At 41.1% G+C, this 21,713-nt stretch overlaps 1 protein-coding gene across 1 annotated transcript in view; it reads right to left on the bottom strand.

The window, feature by feature from the left end:
• Positions 1-21,713, bottom strand: part of LUZP2 (leucine zipper protein 2) — a 783,097-nt gene that overhangs the window by 410,406 nt on the left and 350,978 nt on the right. Inside the window, exon 4 of the mRNA XM_054971879.1 lies at positions 20,943-21,024. Within this exon, the coding sequence (XP_054827854.1) occupies positions 20,943-21,024 (82 nt within the window). The remainder of the gene's footprint in view (positions 1-20,942; positions 21,025-21,713) is intronic.

The following is a 21,713-nucleotide window of genomic DNA, read 5'->3' as shown; positions in this document are numbered from 1 at the left end:
AAAAATGTTAACATTAGCTTTTCCTTGGGGACTTATATTTACTGTACTTCATCTTGGGGCAGGAAAAATACATGCAGAATCTCATTCTTTAGACAGGCTGTGACTCGAAGTAGACAAATGCACATCCTAGCACATCTGTAGTGGGCTGAATAATGCCCTTTGCTTACCATAACAACTTGCACTTACCTTTGCCAAAATTTATATTAGTAAATAAAATACTTAAAGCTTTCACACTGACGAAAGTGCTTCTATAGTGATTAGTGAACTACCAGTTTTTCAAAGTAGCTTTTCCTCCCTCAAACTAGTACAATATACATCCATAATTCTAAAAGGTTTCCTTTTTTCATTTATTTATTTATTTCATTATATTTCTATTCCGCCCTCCCCATACGGGCTCAAGGCGGATTACATCAATTAAAACACATAATCAGCAATATGGACAAGAATTTACCAATTCATAAAAACATTATTAAAATTACAATCACATATAAATAGTTAAAAAGATATCAGAGAACAGTAACCACAGTATAGGTTAACTTATCTTCACTCAATAAAACAATGTTCTAAAAACAGGAATGGTGGTAACATCCAGCATGGGGGGGGGGGAGTCAAACACTAAATTATTAACTGCTCCCCCCCCCCCTGCATGGCTGGCTGAGGCCAGGCCAGGCCAGCTTCAACCGTATGCCTGGCAGAACATCTCTGTCTTACAGGCTTGGTGAAAAGACAACAAATCCTGCCAGGCCCCGGTTTCGAGAGACAGAGAGTTCCACCAGACCAGAGCCAGGACCAAAAAGGCCCTGGCTCTGGTCGAGGCCAGGCGGGCCTCCCTGGAGCCAGGGACCACCAATAGTTGTTTGTCTGATAATCCAAGTGTCCTCTGGAGCGTATATATATGAATATATATCATGATCTTTCACATTTTCTCTATAAATTGGAGTAAAAATCATGTGAATCTATGTATTTTGTTTCCAGACAAGTATATAAAGTTAGTCCAGCTATTAAGTATTATACAATATGATAAATCACATGTACTTTTTTATGCTTTATGCAAACCCATAAGGGAAAATGCATACAGTTTTTTTGTGACAGGGAGAAAAACTCTTGAGAGCCAGTTTTGTAGTGGTTATGTCAGATACGCCTCCAGCATATCTGTCACGAGTTATGGATTTCTTGCTGCAGTGTGTCGTGTACCTATGAGAACATGCAGAGGGAACCTGTTTTGCTGACTGGTTGCAAGCTGCTTATCTTGTAGGTGTTTTGACTGCCCTTTCCTGGCCGGCCTAAGAACGTGGCCTTGAAGTTCCAGCCGAGACTGCACCAACCTCCTAAGAGACCGAACAGAGCTCATCCTTTCCCTCCTTCCCTCTCTCCTGGCTCCCTGGCTCAGTGCACCAAAACCCTAACAGACTTTCTTTCCTACTGGGGGGCGTGGACTTTGTCCTATAGTTAACCTTGCTTTGCTACCTTGAGTCACTTCAGCCAATGATCCTGTCTGATCATCTTGATACTGGTATTCTTCTTTAATAAAGTCACTTTAACTTATATACCTGAGTGATGCAGTGAAGTACTTGGGGAAAATAACTGGCAAGACCTGACAGGTTAAATGCGGGGGACTGTAATCTGGAGAACCGGGTTTGATTCCTCACTCTTCCACTTGAAGCCAGCTGGGTGATGTTGGGTCAGTCACAGCTTCTAGGAGGTCTCTCAGCCCCACCCACCTCACAGGATGATTGTTGTTGGGATAATAATAACATACTTTGTAATCTGCTCTGAGTGGGCATTAAGTTGTCCTGAAGGGCGATATATAAATCGAATGTTGTTGTTGTTTATTTTTCTAACTTTTTACACATTTTAATGTTTTAAAACTTGTATCTCAAGGATATTTCTTATAGGACCTACTGCAACAATGCAGGTTTTTTTTACCAGTCTGCTAAAGTACTCTTTAATGTATTTGCTATTGGTCTTGGTTGCAAGTTAAAAAAAAACATGAACAGGACAATTTCTCCTCAAACAGCTGTATGAAGAGTAGAATGAAATTTCCAGTTTAAAGGTGAAAGGATTGGAACAAAATTTAGCAATAGCAATAAAGCTACAGCCCTATGAATACTCATTAATGAATAACTCTTCTTGAACTCAGCGGGACTTATTTCTGAAAAAGTCTGCATAACATCTCACTGCATGTCGGGACAATTTATCAAACTTAAATTCCCCTAAGGTGACCATTTTCTCCCTGGGGGATGTGAATCTTTTCATTGTGTGGATTTTTCTTCACATGTTCACAGAACCTTTCTCAAATATCCGAGAGTAGACTTTTTTCAATCTGTGATTTTTGCATTTTCTGAATCAGTTTTTTCCATTGGCCTTCATGGATTATGCTCCACAGATAAGTTCTACTAATGGTGACATTTTCTCCTGTGTAAAGTGTCTTCCTATGAGACAGAAGTTTCTTCTATCAGAGGAGGGAGCTTTGCACTGGAAGAAGGTGCCACCGCAGAACAAATTCATGGGTTCTAGCCCAGTATCTGAAATCCGTTTAATTGCATGTGGTTTCCTATTAAAATTTGGCCTGCCTGGCTAGCATCATAGCTGCTTAAGGCTGGAGGCCACCTTTTGCCTCCTCATAGGAGGAAAAGCTGACAGACAGCTTCCCAGCTATCTGGAGATTAAGGAGGGGGCAGAGCCAAGCACCTTATAAGGCGGCTCCATCCCTGCTCCCCCACAGTTGCCTTGAGCTCTGCCTGAGCAGAGCTCACTTCAAGCTGAGCTCCTTAGAGGCTGGTTTTACTGGAAATCCTCAGTTCTGGGCAGCTGCCTTGGAGAAGCTGTGCTATTCTCCTGGCTTCTACCTTCAAACTTTGGGATGAGATCCAGGGCCCAGCACCAGGCTCAGTGATTTAGAAGAGAGACTTTTTTTCTTATTTACATTTAGGGCCTGATGTCTATCAGTCAGGAGGGCTAAAGTAGGGTTAGACCCAACCCCTGCAGGCCTCTGACCTATCTAGGCTTCTCTTCACCCTCCCCCCCCCATTTCACTTTATTGAGAAGGAGTTTTTCCAGCAGCAACAGCAAAGGTCTTGCTGTAGGCTGCAGGGGTGGTTTGCAGCCACCTGAGGGGTGGATTCCTTCACATATTATTACTATTGGCCTAGCAGGGATCTACATTCCAAGGGTGAATGTGGGTAAGAGCACCCCCCCCCCCCATCTAGGCTTTTCTCCCTCCGGCCACTGTTTTCACTTTATTGGGAGAGAGTACTTCCAGAGGTCTCAAGGGTGGCTTGCACCCATCTGAGGCTAGCAGGGGTCTACATTCCCAGAGCAGATGCTGGTATGTTGGATGTACTTTAGCTAACCCCACAATTGCCGGTTGGGAAGCAGGGGGTTTCATGGGTTGGCTGCGGGCGGTCAACAGCAAGGGCATGGGGGAGCGTGCCAGGGGGTGCACTGCTAATGTTGGCCTGGCATGGCATTCATGGCACCCATTCCTCAGGACTGGGTGGCCTCAAGGGGACCAGCCATGCCCACTCGAATTACTCTGTATTATGGCTTACGGATCATGCTTCCCCTGTAGGTGTTGTGTCTTACCTGGAGTGACACAGGACCCTCATTTTCTGCAGAGTGCTGTGTGTGGCAGTTGTCAATCAACCCAATACATTGGTCAGGTCATATTTGGCTTAGTAAAGACCCATTGTCAAGTTGCAGGGCCGACAGGCCTATGATGACCCAGCTGTTCCACTGTTTTTAAGGGCGATGTGCCCCCGACATCTGGTCTTTCACCTAGGGAATCAATGACTACAATGGGTCAGGGCATGCCCCTTTCATTCCAGGCCCACTCAGACTTGTAGCACATAGGCAAGTATTGGCTTGATGGCTCAAGGGGAGGTGCAGTTCTCCGCCTCATGTTGTGCAGTAATGACCCCAGCTGGCGAGGCATGGCCCTTTCCATACAGGCTCACACAGGCTTGCAGCACACAGGCAAGTAGTGGCCTGTTGGCTCAAGGGGAGGTGTGGTCCTCCACCTCACATTGGTCATTTATCTGGGTGGTAATGACCTTGGTTGCAGGGCATGGCCCCTTTCCTTACAGGCTCATGGAGACTTGCAGTGCACAGGCAACTATGCCTCGAGGCAGTCCTGATGTTTCAAGGGGAGGTGCAGTCCTCTGCCTCATGTTAGTCAGTCACCTGGGCAGAAATGATCTTGTTGCAGGGCATGACCTTTCCTTAGGGGCTCATGCAGACTTCCAGCACACAAACAAGTAGTGACCTGATGACTGAAGAGGGAGGGTGCGGTCCTCTGCATCATGTCTGGTCATTTACCTGGGTAGTAATGACCTTGGCTGGCAGGACATGGCTCTTTCCATACAGGCTCACACAGGCTTGCAGCACACAGGCAAGTAGTGGCCTGATGGCTTTAGGGGAAATGCAGTCCTTTGCCTCACATGTAGTCATTCACCTGGGCAGTAATGACCTTGTTTCTAGTCTTTGCAGGTGTACACCTACAGTTGATAGGCAAGTGGTGGCCTGGAATCCTGATCCAAAGGGCTAGGCATAAGGCCAATATAGCCCTATTATTAGAGGAAAGGCTAGGGCTTTATCTGCTCCACCCAAAAATAAGGTCCAAATTTGCTGACCTCTACAGAGGGGATGGGGTCCACCTTTCGGTGAAGGGCAATGGCATTTTCTTAGAAGACCTGTGGCAAGGGCTCCAGTTGGCAATAGGCCACCTGTGGGACAGAGAGGCTTGGCCCTAGCGGTGGCAGAATTAGGATGGGGAGAAATGAGCAAACCAGTGAGAACCCTTGGCACATCTCCATTTGGGGGGGAATTGGGGTCTGTCAGGATCATTGGTACTGCTTGATGGCTGCCAGCTGAGAGGGCAGAATGCTTCATGGTTCCCCCTGTACACGTAAGGTCCCTCCTTAACAGATTGGAACCAACATACTTATGGGACGGTCTCTCCCCATTCGTCCCTAGGAGGGTTTTGCATTCCACAGATAAGCAGTAGTAGTGTTCTCTGGCCCAAGGGATATTTACCTAGCTTCGACTAAGGCCACAGATTTTTCAGCTCTGCCACTGGCCTGGTGGAATGCTCTTCTGATGGAGATTTGAGTCCTGCAGGATCTATTACAGTTCTGCAGGACCTGTAAAATAGAGCTGTTCTGTCAGGCCTATGGCTGAGGCATTGGCAAATTGTCCCTCCTAATTCACCACATCCTTCTATGCCCACCTTGGATATGATCTTATCCTGCTAGTTGCATTTTGCAGCTTCACAACAGCCTTGGAATTTACAGTAGATGCCTTTGTATTTATTGGTACTTATTCGATTGTATTGTTTTAATTTAACTTGTATTATTTGATATTGTTTTGATCTGCCCTAAGCCTGCTTGCAGGGTGGGTGGGCTATAAATGGAATAAATGAAATGAAATAACACTCCCTTCTCCCCAGAACCCCCACAACTCTGTAAAACTACAACAATGCTAAAAGAAAAGATAGACTTTTTGGAAACCACAAAGCAACAACTAGAACCCCCCTCCCAAAGCACACTACTAACCTTTTAGAATTGAAGTAAAAAACAGTTAACATAAAATTCTAAAACACCCCAAACAAGCAACAGCATGAGACTTTTGAAAACAGAACAAAACAAAATAGGTTTTAAAAAAACCAAACTGAAAACTAAAGCTCCTTTCCCTACTCTCAACCTCCACCCCCAGTCCAGAAAGACAGACAGATCAGCACAAGCCAAGCAATGACTAAATAGCACCACACATAAGAAAACCAAGGCTAGCTATTCTGAAAAAGAACCAGAACGAAAGAAAGGTGGCTCCTTTTCCCTTCCCTCTCCACTCCCTACAAACCACAAGGGGAAAAAATTAAATTAATTTATTTTAATATAATATTTTATAATAATGTTTTGAAACAAAGTCCAAACCTGGTATACAAGAAAAGGATCTTCCAGGCATGCACACAGGTAGGAAGGAAAAGTTAGTAATCCAAGGAACAGACAGATCAGAGCAGCCAAAGGAACACCACTCAGTGCTCCAAAAACATTACCCATATTATCCTAAAATGGAGTCGGGGTAGACTAGCCTTTCTATGGGCTGTGAGATATACACCAAAATATATACCAAAAGCACCATTTTGGGTTGATGACATGATTTTAGAAAACAGTTATACAAAACTGGAAACCCTAAGCATTACAAAAACAAACACACAAACCAAAAAATCCTTGTAGTTGAGTGCATACCATTACTAACAGCAGTAGCAGCAGCAAGTGTTTTGCTTTTCTTTTATTCTCCAAATTTCCCAAACAGTGGCCTGGGGGAGGCAGCCACAAGCCGCCCACAAGCCAGGTGCAGGACCCAACAGAGCTGTGGTTGTGCCCCCCCCCCCGATAGTAGGATACCTGGGGCACCTTGGGCCCGTAGAATTGGATCCCTTGGTTCAATTTAAGGGAGGTGTTGAGTGGACAGGCAGCATAGCTCCCTGAAAATTTTGTGTCATTTGGTTGAAAACCAGCCACTCCTATCCTCTGAAAATGTCCCCCCTTAGAATTCTAGAATCTCAGAAAAACCTGATCCTGCATCCCAAAATGGTACCAGGGACCTCAAAACCATTGAATACTCATATTTCTGCCCTTCTTAAAATCTACCCTCCCCCCCTCAACACACACACCACCAATCCATATTTTTTTCAGGTGCACATCCTTATTATGCATTCCTTCCCTCCATCCCTTCTTGCCAGCAAACTGACCCATTCCTGAACAACACTGCAGCAGAAAAGTGGAAGCTGGAAATCAGTAATAGATCTTAGCTACATCTCAAGAATTTTTGGCCTATGATGGCCATCTTGATCGTCTAAGACACAGCTAAAAATAAATGTAATTAAATAAATTTGAACTTTTCTTTCTGATATAGTGCTAAAGCTGAGTCACTGCAATTTTTGTACTTTGGTTTGTCATTTGATTTTTTCATTGTTTGGCGTACTCAGATGCAGCCCCCCTTTCTTTCTTTCTTTCTTTCTTTCTTTCTTTCTTTCTTTCTTTCTTTCTTTCTTTCTTTCTTTCTTTCTTTCTTTCTTTCTTTCTTTCTTTCTTTCTTTCTTTCTTTCTTTCTTTCCATTTAACATTACATTATTCACTTTTTTGCTGATATCATTACTTTTAGGCAGGTGCTTCCTGTTTGCTTAAAACAGTCAATTTTAATTTATCTAATCAGTAAAATATGGTAATATGGTGATTGATTGTATTAGTCCTAATTAGCAAAGAATATAAAAGGTCCAATCAGTCTTGGTTTCATAAGAGTTGACAGGTAATCCTGGTTTTCCTCAAACTTACACCAAAGTAAATCAATAGAAAGTCTGTTCCACTGAACGGAGTAAAATGACTGCAAACCCTGTTCCAGGCAGACCTGAATATGCCCTATTGAATGCAGAGAAACATTAAACTCTCTTTACTCTTCAACTGACAAGGAAAATGTACAGGAAACAAGAGCCAGTGACAGTAGAATCTTTTTTTTTTTTTACAAATTCTACTGCATTGTTCTTTTCTTTTTTAAAAAATATTAATGTCCTCAGGTAGTTTCCATTTCAATCATTTTACTAAAGATGAACCTAAAGGCTACTTCTGACAGTGACATCCACATACATGCACATGCACAAATCAGTAACAATGAATCTTCCTAACAATGCAGGATTCACTCTGTTCTCCTCATGATGCATGCACATATCTGATTTCCAGCTTCTGGAACAGCTTTAAACTGTAACAAGAAGATGAACAGAAGCAGTGTTGATGGTGATGTCTACAGAATACAATTTCCTACAAGGCTGTGCTACTGATCTGTGGCAGTCCCAACTTTAAATAAGGCATGAGAGCACTATTGGCTCTTTATGAGTGATTTGCTGATTTGTATGGATCATTGGAGCAGCCAGTCATAAGGGTGCTAGATAAACTGTTGTGCTGTGCCCTGCTGTCTGGAATAGGCTTCTGCTGCAAGCTGGCCCCGCCTTCCTGGCAATAATATGGAAATAGCTGGTTGCCTTTTGAGGAGTTTAGCAGGAATTTTGGGGGCCTCCTTCAAATTGCCTTGGAAGGGGGCCTTTTCCCACCTGCCACTGGGGTGTTGTGTGTGTGTGTGTGTGTTATGGGCCGTCTAGTCACCTCTGACCTTTGGCAATCCTATGAATGAAAGACCTCCAAAACATCCTATCATTAACAGACCTGCTCAGATCCTGCAAACTGGAGGATATGGCTTCTTTTATTAAGTCAAGCCATCACATTTTAGGTCTTCCTCTTTTTCTACTGCCTTCCACCTTCCCTGGCATTATTGACTTTTCCAGAGAATCTTGTCATCTCATGATGTGATCGAAGTACGATAGCCTTAGTCTTGTCATTTTAGCTTCTAGGGAGAATTCAGGCTTGATTTGATCTTGTACCCACTTATTTGTCTTCTTGGCCATCCATGGTATTCACAAAACTCTCCTCCAGCATTACATTTCAAATGAATCAATTTTCTTCGTGTGAGCTTTCTTCACTGTCCAACTTTCACATCCATATTATTTTAAGTTTTTTTCCGTTGTGGTTTGTGGGGAGAGGAGAGGGGAGGGAAAGGAAACCACCTTTGTTTCTTTCTGGTTCTTTTTCAAAATAGTTAGCCTTGCTTTTATTGTGTCCTATGCTATTTTGTAGTGGCTTGGCTTGTGCTGGTCTGTCTGTCTTTCTGGACTGGGGGGTTGAGTAGGGAAAGGAGCTTTGGTTTCCAGTTTGGTTCTTTTTAAACCTATTTTGTTTTGTTCTGTTTTTAAAAGTCTTGTGCTGTTGCTTGTTTGGGATGTTTTAGAATTTTATGTTAACTGTTTTTCACTTCAATTCTAAAAGATTAGTAATATGCTTGGGAGGGGGGTGTCCTGGTTATTGCTTTGTGGTTTCCCAAAAGTCTATCTTATCTTTTAGCATTGTTCTAGTTTTACAGTGTTGTGGGGTTCTTTTGGGAGAGAGGAGTGTTATTTCATTTCATGTATTCCATTTATAGCCCACCAGCCCTGCAAGCTGGCTCAGGTCAGGTCACAACAATATCAAATAATACAAGTTACGTTAAAACAATAAAACTAAATAAGTACCAATAAATACAGAATACAAAGACATCTATTGAACACAGACAAGATGGATGTGATGCTGGTTGGGAAGGCAGAGGTCTTAAAGAACTTTATGCTTCCCATTTTTGATGGGATTCAGTTGACCCTTGATGATTAAATTAAAAGCCTAGACTTGATCTAGCATTGCAATTTAATGCAGTTGCAAAAACGGTTTTCTACAAACTTAATCTAGCCTGAAAGATACCCCCCACACACCTCAAAAAGGCTGATCTGGCCACTTGGTGCCACAGCACGGTAACATGCAGCCTAGAGTACTGTAATACATTCTACATAGGCTCCCCTCAAAGTCCATTTGGAAACTCCTGTTGGTGCAGAATGCCACAGTTCAGTTATTATTAGGAGTTAGATGGAGCATGCCTATTAACCCTATTCTGCAGTCACCCCATCTGCCCACCTGTTACTGAGCTTAATTCAAGATGTTAGCTGTCACATACAGAGCCTGTCATGCCCACGGCCCCTCATATTTGCAGGACCACCTCTTTCCGCTACAGCAGCTTCGCTCATTTGAGCTGAGCCTTCTGCAGGTACCACTGTAAAGTTGGGCAAAATCACACTTTCTCTATTATGGCCCTACCTTATGCTTGAAGAGGTTAAGAGGGTTCTTAGTCTCCTGGATTTCTGCAAACTATGCAAAACTAAACTATTCAGGAGGGCAGAAAGTGAACACAGGTAAGAGTGCTATTCTATAAGGAAACAGTTGGGAAAGATGCTTTGGGAAAGGGATAGGGATTGTCAGCTATATTACTGTGTACATCAGTTGCTGTAAGTTCCTACTATGTAACTTCTGCATATTTGATGTGCTGGTTTTAAATATGTTTATACTTGGTTTTAAGCTCTGCTTTCAGATTTCTGATTTCCAAACTCTATTGTATTGTTCATTGGATAGCCCAGCTATTGATCATATTTGTCTTACACTGTGTAATCTGCCTTGAACAAGACAGTGAAAAAGATAGATGATAAATAACATTAATAACAACAACAATAATAATAACAGGATGTTATCAAAGTGACCGGATGTTTGGGCTGGATTGGGGGAGGGATCAGTCACCAACTTGGATTTTAACCAAGAATCTAAGATTCAGTGAGGTATCACTTTAGTATGTGGCATGTTCCAACTACTGCAGCTGTTTGCGTGTGATTCCACACACGTTGGGTAATGCACTTCCAATCCTCTTTATAGATCATTTGGAACAGATTTTTTTGTGTGCGGAACAAAAAATCCACCTCAAACGATTGATAAAGTGCATTGAAAGTGCATTATCCAATGTGTGCGGAATCAGCCTGCAACTCTCCAATTTTTGTCCTGTCTATGCCAATATAGCCTAGATGTTTGGCTTATCCTTCTGGAATTGCACCAAATGCTCCTATCACTACTGGAATAATCACTGTATGTTTCTCCCAGAGACACTCAACTTCAAATCTTGATATTTTATTGTTTTCAATCTCTTTTTCACCATTTCACTTGTCACCTGGGATTGCCATGTCAATCAGTTTGACCTTATTACTTTCAACCACAGCAATATCCTGAGAATTATGTTCTATTTTCATAGCTGCCTGGGTTTTGAAACCCCTCAAAATCTTAACTTTCTAATTTTTAATAACTTCCTTGGGCTTATGTTCCCACCGATATTCCGCAGGCAATAGCTTGTATATTTTGCATCATCATCATCATCATCATCATCATCATCTAGATATTTATACCCCTCTTTCCCCTCATGGGAAACCAAAGTGCCTTACATACAATATTATTCTCCTCTCTTCCAGTAACTGTAACCTTGTAAAGTAGATTAAGATGAGAGTGACTGACCCCAGGTCACCCAGTACTAGAGATGGGCACAAACAGAAAAAAAACCCGAACATGATGTTTGTTGTTCGTTGCCATCCATGAACAGGCACTCATGAACAACCACGAACATGACCCTGTTCATGAACATGTTCGTGGTTGGCTGTTCGTGGGGGCCAGCAGGCTCTCCTCCAGCCATCATCCAAGTTTGGATCCCTACTGCACCACTCCCAGAAACCTGACCTGAGCAGGCACCAGGAAAGGTACCAATAATAAATAATAGCTTGGCCTCAGAGCCTGGCAGCAGCCCTGGAACCTGAGGGTAGGTAGATCCCTACTGCACCACTCCCAGAAACCCTACCTGAGCAGGCAGCAGGAAAGGTACCAATAGTAAATAATAGCTTGGCCCCAGTGCCTGGCAGCAGCCTTGGAACCTGGTAGATCCATATCCCACCACACACAAAGAAAATTCAAACTCCAATGCACTCTCCCTGTCTCTCTATCAAAATGCCAACAGCAGCTGTCTCTCCCTCTCCACTGTCTGCAAAGACTAGCCAGAGCTGGGAGCCCCCCTCCTCCCTCATGGTCTTTGCTCTCTTGTAATAAATTTGAAGCTCCACACTTGAAAGGAAGACCTGCCTATCAAGCTAAATTGGGCTTAGATTGGGGTTTCCAGGGCAACAGCAGGAATTCAGACAGAGTTCAGACAATCCCTGCCTACTCTGCCAAGGGAATTGATTGCAGGTGCCAGACTGTCTGGCTTGACGAACAGCAACGAACAAGGCTTGCAATGACCTCCCTGAAAGCTCTCTCTTAGCCAGGCCTCTTCTGTGATTGTGTGGAGACCTAGGCTGATGTTCTGTTCTTTAAAACAGAACAGGTCTAATGATGCAAGGCAGTACTTGTGTTGAATCTATTTTTATTAAAACAGACATGGTGTGCAAAGAGAGGGAGAAGGAGTACAGACGTTAACTGAAGGAACAGCGTTTTATTGAACTTTCCTCACAGATGTAGGGAAGAATGTTGGGCAGATACAATCTAGGAACAAACCAGGTTGGGGGATGGGGGGAGGTTGTAACTTGTCATGGGTGGGTGATTAAAGAAATTTGTGATATCTTAAAGACTAATCATTTTTATTTTTTAATTTTTTAATTTTTATTGGATTAGAATATATAGTTATTCAATACAAACATTCCCCCTTTATATATATCTGCTTCTAACCCCCTCCCTTTCCTTCCCCCTTTTGTTTGACTTCCAACAGTTTTCCAACCCTTTGTCTATCTTATTACTTACTTACTTAATACCTCATATAGTCTATTAAACAAACACTTAAACTCTCTTCTAAGCTTATTATTTTTTATAACACAGAGTTTCCTTTAACCCCTCCTTAACTAAATCTTATAATCTAAATAACACATTGCTAGCATATATTAATAGCCCTAATATTAATAGTATAACATTTTATCCATTTTCTATACATAATCTCTATAATCTCCCCAATATAAATTAATCAATTTAACCTATATTCTATATATTTCTTTAAACATTTCTTATTCTCAGTTTATCCATTTTCTATACATAATCTCTATACTCTCCCCAATATAAGTTAATCAATTTAACTTATATTTTATATATTCCTTTAAACATTTCTTGTTCTCAATCTATTTTGAATATATAAAATATTTGTTATACTAAAAACATAACTACAATAAAAAAATACCTAGCTAGCATGCTCTTATATATTCATAATATATATTCATAATAACACATCTGTTGTTTAATACTATGTATAATTTTTATCTTAACTCTAGTAATAGCTTAGAATTTAATAGTTAAATCCCCCTTTCCCGGTAAAGTCACTTCTCTCTTCTTTTATTAAATTTCAATAATTCTCAAACTGCCACAGTTTTCCTTCCACATCCCATTTTTTCTCCAAATATTGCTTCAGTTTCTCCCAATCCATGTTAAACTGTCCTGGATCAAGGTCTCTAAGTTTCCTTGTCATTTTGTCCATCTCAGCCATGTACAGCAATTTAGAAATACAATCTTCAATAGTTGGTACTTCTTGCACTTTCTATTTCTGCGCGTATAAGAGTCTAGCCGCTGTTGTCATGTAAAATAACAATGTTCTATGTTGTGCTGGAATATCTTCCATTCCCAAGTTCAGTAGCAGCAATTCTGGGTTTCTATTAACTTGAAATTGTAAAATCTCATTGATCATTTCTATTATTCCTCCCCATTATTGCTTAGCTACCTCACAGGTCCACCACATATGATACAAAGATCCTTCATGTTTTTTACATTTCCAGCATTTATTTGACATGTTAATATTCCCTAACGTAATTTTCTTTGGTGTCAAGTACCAGCGATATATCATTTTATAAACGTTCTCTTTAATATTTGTGCAGGTCGTTATCTTCAAAGTCGTTTTCCACAGGTATTCCCACGCCTCCATTGTTATCTCTTTATGAAAGTTTATCGCCCACTTCACCATTTGAACTTTAACTGTCTCATCTTCTGTATACCATTTTAAAAGTACTTTGTAGATCCTTGAAATTTCCTTTTTGCCCTCTTGAAGTATCACCTCTTCTAATTCTGAATTCTCCATTCTCAGTCCTCCTTTCACACAATCTGAATTATAAAGATCTCTTATCTGTCTATATTGAAACCATCCATAACTTGAGGACAGTTCCTCTTGCGTCTTTATTCTTAATTTAGAGGATTCCAATAATGTTATCTCCTTATATGTTAAACACTGTTGTTCATTTCCAACAGTTCTTGGATCTATTACTTCGAACGGAACCACCCACAAGGGGATTCCGTCCTTCATATAATTCTTGTATTTCTTCCAAACAGCAAAAAGGCTTCTCTGAATATAGTGGTGCGAAAACATAGAGTCAGCTTTAACTTTATCATACCACAGGTATGCATGCCATCCGAATGTTTTTTTATATCCCTCCAAAGCCAGTAACTTGCAGTTCTTCAGCGTCATCCACTCTTTTATCCAAGACAGGCAAATTGCTTCATGATATAATCTTAAATTGGGCAGCTGCATTCCACCTCTTTCTTTAGCGTCCTGTAATACTTTCATTTTCACCCTAGGTTTCTTGCCTGCCCACACAAAGTCCGATAATTTCCTTTGCCATTTTTCAAATTGTTTAGTGTCAGGAATGATTGGGATTGTTTGTAGCAGGAACATCGCTCTCGGCAATACATTCATCTTAACTGCTGCAATTCTTCCCAACCATGACAAATACAGCCTATTCCATTTAATCAGATCTTGCTCTATTTGAGTCCACAACTTCTCATAATTATTCTTAAATAGGTCTATATTCTTCGCAGTCAGCTCAACTCCCAGATATTTTACCTTATTCGTTAATTCACAGTCTATTTTCTCCTCTAGTTCCTGCTGTTTCTGTTTAGTCATATTCTTGCATAGTATCTTGGACTTCTTTTTGTTTACATAAAATCCGGCCAAATCTCCAAATTCCTTAATTTTCTCCATCACCTTTGGCATGTTCTCAATTGGATCGTCCACAATTAACATTATATCATCCGCAAACGCTCTGACCTTGTAGGAATGCTCTCTTATTTTTATTCCTCGGATTGCATCATCTTCTCGAATTTGAATCATCAATATTTCCAATACTAAGATGAACAACAATGGTGACAACGGGCAACCCTGTCTCGTACCTTTACCTATTGTCAATTTCTTAGTTATGTCTTCATTCACCACAATTGCTGCACTCTGGTCTCTGTAGATTTCTTTCACAGCACGAATGAACTTTTCTCCCATTTGCAGCTTCTCCATAGTGGCAAACATAAAGTCCCAGTTCAAATTATCAAAAGCTTTTTCAGCATCCACGAAGAAAAAACCAACTTCTCTATCACAACGTTTATCATAATATTCAATAGCATTTACAACTGTCCTTAGGTTATCTTTAATCTGTCTGTCTGGCAAAAATCCAGCTTGCTCCTCTGCAATAAATTCAGACATCCATCCTTTTATTCTCTCCGCCAAAATCTTCGCAAAGATTTTGTAGTCATTATTCAGCAACGAAATTGGCCTATAATTTTTTACATTGGTCAAGTCTTGTCCCTCTTTAGGAATCAATGAAATATTGGCTTCATTCCAAGTAGCTGGAGTCCTTTGATCTTGCATAACTCCATTGATCACCTCTTTCAGAAAAGGCGCCAGTTCATTTGCCAGTACTTTATAAAATTTAGCTGTAAGTCCATCTGGGCCTGGTGCCTTTCCTAATTTTGTCGACCGTATTGCCTCTTTTATTTCTTCCTCCGTCACTTCTCTATTCAATTTTTCTCTCCATCCCTCAGAGATTGCAGGGAGCCTCATCTTTCCCAGATAATTCACTATTGAATCTTTATTAACTTCTTTTTTTTGGTACAGCTTTGCATAAAATTTATAAAAGGCTCTACTAATGGCTGACTGCTCCAGATAGGTTTTATTTTCCTCACAAATTTTGTTTATCGTTCTTTTCTCCTTTCTTTTCTTCAATTGCCATGCCAAATATTTCCCAGGTTTATTTGCACCCTCAAACGACTTTTGATTCATTCTCTTAAGATTCCATTCCATTTCTTTATTATTCATTGCCATCAACTGTTCTTGAAGGATTTTAATATCCTGATATAGCTTCCGGTTTGGGATCCATGGAGGTCTAACGCAGCTCTTAAAGCTGAGCTGTCCGGACTGCTGTTTTGAGGGCTGGAGGGGCCAAAATCGCCCGCAGCCAACTGCTCTCAGGCGGAGAGCAGGCTTAGTATGCTTAAGAACCTCAGGGCGCATTGATCTCGGGCGAGGGGGGGTCCTGCGCAACCGACTCTCTCCCATCCCTTGAGGTCCCACCCGAAGACAGGTTTTGCCAAGATCTCTGCAGTAGCTCCGGAGCCAATTTGGTTGGCATAAGACCTACATGCCCAAGCTTCAAACAGGGGCAAAGGGAACTGATGTGAATGGAAGATTGGAACAGTGATTACAACCCAAGAAATTGACTAAGAAGGTAAAGATCACTATCTCTTGAAACGGAACAGATTAACGTAACAAACGAAGTATTAAAGTTAATTTTAAAACTGCAACAGATTGAGTATAAGGAGGGGAAATCCCGGCAAGAAAATTTTTTAAAGAAGGACTAAGTATAACGAAGTTATCAAAGAAATTTGATTATTGTTTTACATACCTGCGGTGACAAAGAGATAGTGGACTGTGAGAAAGTTTCAACATCGTGAGAACTGCTGTGTGTGGCTGAGGAACAGGAAGTACGTCACAACGATAGAGACTGGAGAGAAGAGACCGTCTCTGTGTTACAGGAAGTAGAAGAACGCCATTTTGGAAAGGGGAAGGGTCGCGGCTTCAGCGGAATAGGAAGTAGGCCATCTTGGATTACAAATAAAGGGGGAATAATCATAGAGGAACCATAGAGAAAAGACTCCCGACATTTTGGACTCTGTAATTGGTTTTTTTTAAGAAACGAAGTGATTTTGGGACTTTTAAAAGTAAAAGTATAGAAAGTAAAACACCACGGAGCTGAGGAAAAGGCCTGACACGTGGGAGCGAGGCAAAGCTAGCCCCATGGTGTCGAAAAAGGAGTGGCAGGCGGCAATTGAAAGTTTAGATAAAAAAGTTTCAGAAGGAATTAAGGAGCTCAAGGACATGATACCAGAGATGGCGAAAGAGTTTAAAGAGACACTTAGAAAAGAATTGGCGGAAGTGACGAAAGGTATGGAAAAGATACAAAACGACTTGCAAACCACGCAGCAAAGAGTTAATGTTGTAGAAAACGCGGTGGACACTTTAGCAGACACGCAACGAACTGAGATGAGGATGATGAGAGGTAGAATGGCAGTTGCGGAAAGTAAACACATGGAGAAGCAGTTAAGGTTTCGTGGCTTGCCGGAAACCGAAGGAAAGACTGCCCAAGAACAGATTACAGAAGTGCTGGCTGAGTACCTGGGGAAGGAGGAGGGGGAAGTTGCGGCTATCCTAGATGTGGTTTACAGAATAAACTCAAAATTTGTGACCCAGAGGAAACTACCAAGAGATATAATTGTGCAGTTTACGACCAGAAACATAAGAGAAATGATTGTGAGTAAACAATTTCAGTATCCATTAGAAGTTGACGGCAAGACTGTTATTATTATGAAGGAATTGCCCAGATCGGTGCTGCTAGACCGGAAAAAATACAAAAACCTAGTCCAGATTCTGAAGGATATGAAAATAAGATACAGATGGGAAATGTCTGAAGGACTATCCTTTGAATTTGGTGGCGCTAAAAAACGCATCCGATCTGAATTGGAGATGGAAAAGTTTATTAGGGACAATGAAAAGGACTTACCAACAGCAAGATCATGAATATGGAGTGTAAAATTTTATCATGGAATGTAAACGGACTTAATTCGCCCAATAAGAGAAAAAATATTTTTTATTGGCTATTAAAACAAAAATGTGACATTGTTTGTTTGCAAGAAACCCATATTAAAAAGCAGGATGTTAAATATTTAAAATTTGCAAAATTGGGAACTGAATTTGAGACTGCTTCAAAAAAAAAAGAAAAAAGGTGTGGTGTTGTATATAAAAGAGGAATTGCAGCCAAAATTAGTGGTGAGTGATGTGGAAGCTAGATATTTAGCTGTGGAAATTACGTGGAATTTAAAGAAACTGTTGGTGATGGGAATATATGCACCTAATGGAGCAAAAGAGAGTTTTTTTGAGGATTTGGGAAAACAACTTGATGAACTATCTTATGATCAGATGATTTTAGCTGGAGACTTCAATGGAGTTACTAATTTGGACGAAGATAAAAAATCTGTAACTGCACAAAAGAAAAGAGGACTATTACCAAAGTCTTTTTTTGCAATAAAAGAACAAGAAACCTTAGAAGATGTATGGAGAAGCCATAACCCTAAAGGTAGACAATATACATTTTATTCTGCAAGACACTCCACTCTGTCACGAATTGATATGATCTGGGCCACCAAAGATTTAGTGCTTAGGACTAAGGACGTTGAAATAATGCCAATGGTAGGCTCGGATCACAATCCAATTATGTGGAGGTTTGGGAAAAGAGTAAAAAGGAGAGGTTGGAGAATAAATGAAGATATACTGCAAGAAGAGGCAAATATTGAACAGCTGCGAAGAGAGACTAAGTTCTTTATACAGCATAACATGAACAATGAAGTATCAACAAATAAGGTATGGGACACTTACAAGGCAGTGACTAGAGGCATACTAATGGACTTAAATGCTAGAGCTAGGAAGAAAAGAGAGGAGAAGAGATTGGAGATGGAGAAAATAAAAGCCAAAGAGAGTCAATTAAAGAAGAGACCAGGGAAAGACTAATCATTTTTATTGTGGCATGAATTAGGTTCTGAGTTTATTTATTTATTTTATTAAATTTATCATTCGCTCTCCCCACAAGCAGTCTCAGAGCGGGTAACAACAATAAAAAAATCACATTAAAATGTGATTTAAAGTGACATTAGAAAGTTTGGAGTAAATTAAGTCAAATTTCTCTCTCTGGAGTCTAAACAAGTTTAGATTGAAGAAATGAAAACAAACAATGGTTCCTTCTACTTTCCTGTTTCCTTAAATCAATGGAAAATCAGAGCCCTGGCTTTTTTGTCTCGGTCCTCTAAATGATTAACAGTCTAGTAAATGACATAGTTTAAAAGAAACCATTTTAAAGCCTCTCTTGACTATACTACTTTATCACAAAATGCCTCTGGTCCAACATGCCTATGAAACTACATGTTTTGTTCTGTGCCATTCATATACCACCATAAGCCCCAAGCATTAAAGGAATATAAACAAACAGCTGCTCCACAACTAAGGAACTCCCTCTTTTTAAAGAAGATTTTAGAATCATAGAGTTGGAAGGGGTCATACAGACCATTTTGTCCAACCCCCTGCCCAGTGCAGGATCAGCATCTCTGACAAATATTCATCCATCCTCTTCTTGAAAACTGTCAGTGAAGGGGAGCTCACCACCTCCCTAGGCAGCTGATTCCACTTTTGAACTACTCTGACCATGAAAAAGTTCTTCCTAATATCCAGCCGGCTCCTTTGTGCATGTAATTTAAGCCCACCCTCTGCTGCCAACTGGAACAGCTCCCTGCCCTTCTCCAAATGACAGCCTTTCAAATACTTAAAGAGAGCAATCATGTCCAGATACAGTGGCTAAATTCATAGAGGATATCAATGGCTAAATGGAACCTCCATGTCCAGAGACAGTGTGCCTCTAAATAACAGTGGCTGAAGAGACAATTTGGGACATCTGTTGTCTTCATGCCCTGCTAGAGGCACCAGGTATTGGGTATCATTTACCAGAGAACCTGACTACTAAGAAAGATGTGGAATCAGAATACTGACTGGTTGGACCCTTCATCTGATCCAGAAGTGCTAGCATGTCTCTATTCTACCATAGAAGCTCACTGGGTAGGCTTGCCAGTCTGGAACCTCGCATGAGACGGACATTTTGGGAGGAGGCAGGTGGAAGAAATACTGCAAGTGCATCAACATCACTTCTGGAAGTGATGTCAAAGCATCACACAACTATCTATCAATTTAGGTTTGGAGGAGGTTCTCGGCATTTATTTGCCACACCCCTACATACTAGGCTGAATTTGCCAACCTCTACCGAGGTAATGGAGGTTCACCTGACCACTGAAGGCAAGGACGTCTTCCTCAATGACCTATGGCAAGGGCTGAGGTTGGCACTAGGCCACCTTTGGGGTGCTAGGGCCTATGCAGAGGCTTGGCCCTGGCGGTGGCAGGAGACAGTTGGGGAATAGGGAGCGGGCCAGTGAGCACCCTAGGCGCTTCTCCACTGATGGAGAAGAGGGGTCTGCCAGGAGCGGATGGTACTGCTTGTGATGGCTGCCATGTTGCGTGGGCAGACTGCCTTGGGGAACCCCATGTGCAAGTTCTTCCCTCACTGCTGTATGGCTGAGGCTTAGGAGCTTGAGCTGGGGGGATCCATTTTGCCAGCTGGCTGGGTCTTAGCCATCCATAAGATGGCTTGCACCTGGGGCTTCAGGGCTTGCCCAGACAGATCAAGGCAGAGGTTCAGGGTTGGCCCCGTGACTTGACCTGTACCACTAGTTGGCCCTTGTCGTATTAATGGTTGGTGTTATGTTTAATAAAGTGGCCCTTTAGTTCCAAGCCTTGTGTCTCTCTCATTATTCCAACTAGGGAGGCAAATGGGGCCAAGTGACTTGATGGCACTTTACACACGTATTTGCACTAACATCACAGACAACTCTACTGCATTAAGTATCATATCAGTAATGGTTTAAGAGAGCAAGACTATCTGATGACAAGGCATCATAGAAGGACCGACACTTGTTGGAGAGATATCTTGTAAGTCAGTGCTATCAATCTGCAGAATTAGTTCTTGTAATATAAATTTTGGAAGAAACAAAAGGCCCATTTAGCCAAACCCTCAATTTCAAGGTTGTACCATTTACTTACAACTGCCTAACCAACCTGTCTAATAGACCCAAGGATTGCACATGCAGGCATATCACAATACATTATGGTCTTAACTACTGAAGCCAGCTTTGCCACATGCTACATAGTTAGGCACTCTAGTCTGAAGGCCCAGATTTTTTTCCCTTCTGATCAATCTAAACCTGAACAAAACCACCCATCATGATGGATGGGTTATTTGGTTAATTCCATGTCACTCAACATATCTTCTCCATAATTCTGGTTATGAAGATAACTGATTCTCTAAAGAAGTCGCAGAAGGGAAAACAATTTTCTTGAACTTAATGTTCATTAATAATCACAAGATACCTTTCAATTTTAAGTAAAACCCCTATGAGAATCTTTGTTCCCACAAGTATTTCAAATAACCCTTCATATAAAATGTATGTAATACACATCAATCACTTTATTCATGCAAATATATTTGAACTATCAAACCATTTACAAATGAGAGGGATAAAGGAAAGGTAGAATGAAATAATAAGAAAGAAAAGAGAGTAACTCACTGTAGCCTGCTGTTTCTCTGCTTTCTCAGCAGCCTCATTAAGCTGTTTTTGAAAGGCCTCCTGGAGCGATTTCATTTCTTCCCTGGTTTATTAAAGAGACAAAACACAAATTTCATATCTGTTGTCCATTAAAAATGATACTTCTATTTATTTGTGTTTCATGACAAGGTACTTTTAATTATACAGAAGAGCCAGAGGTTGTGCTTTATTAAAGTAGCTTGTTAATAAATACACAAATGCCCAGTGCACATCAGTAAAGTTCCTAAAGGAAAATCCAGTGAGTAGAAATTGTCTCCTTTTGTATAATTTGCTGTGCAAAACATGATAGCCCCCTTCACTCTCCCCACTGTGAGGCGGATTTTCCTGCCAAAATTCACTTTCCCTGCTTTAACTGAGCAGTCCCAACTGGCGTGTTAATATTTATGGTTTTGAAAGTCTTTTTGCCCCACCCTGACACACAGTTCTAATTTTGGCTTTTTAGCCCAGCCCAGCAACTTGGGGAAAAGCAGGAGCCCTTTTCCTTTTTGTTGGAAATGACACTGGTTTCCCATGACAATTCAGGTTTTCTGGAGTTAGTCACTTCCTTTGTGTACCTAACTTACTCCTTTCATGAAACCAGAGGGTATTTCAATCGCCTTAGAAGGCTAAAACTATTTTCCCTTCACAACAGACCAGGGGTCCTCCTCATAGCCAATTCCCTTTCAAAAACTGGGCTGGAATTAATCTTCTCCTCAGAAGATATATCACCACTTCTTTTTGGCTTGAAAAAGA

Source organism: Eublepharis macularius, chromosome 2 (assembly GCF_028583425.1).
Source record: "Eublepharis macularius isolate TG4126 chromosome 2, MPM_Emac_v1.0, whole genome shotgun sequence".
NCBI lineage: Eukaryota > Metazoa > Chordata > Lepidosauria > Squamata > Eublepharidae > Eublepharis > Eublepharis macularius.
The sequence above is the reverse complement of the archived record's forward strand: the minus strand, read 5'-3'. Positions and strand labels throughout refer to the sequence as shown.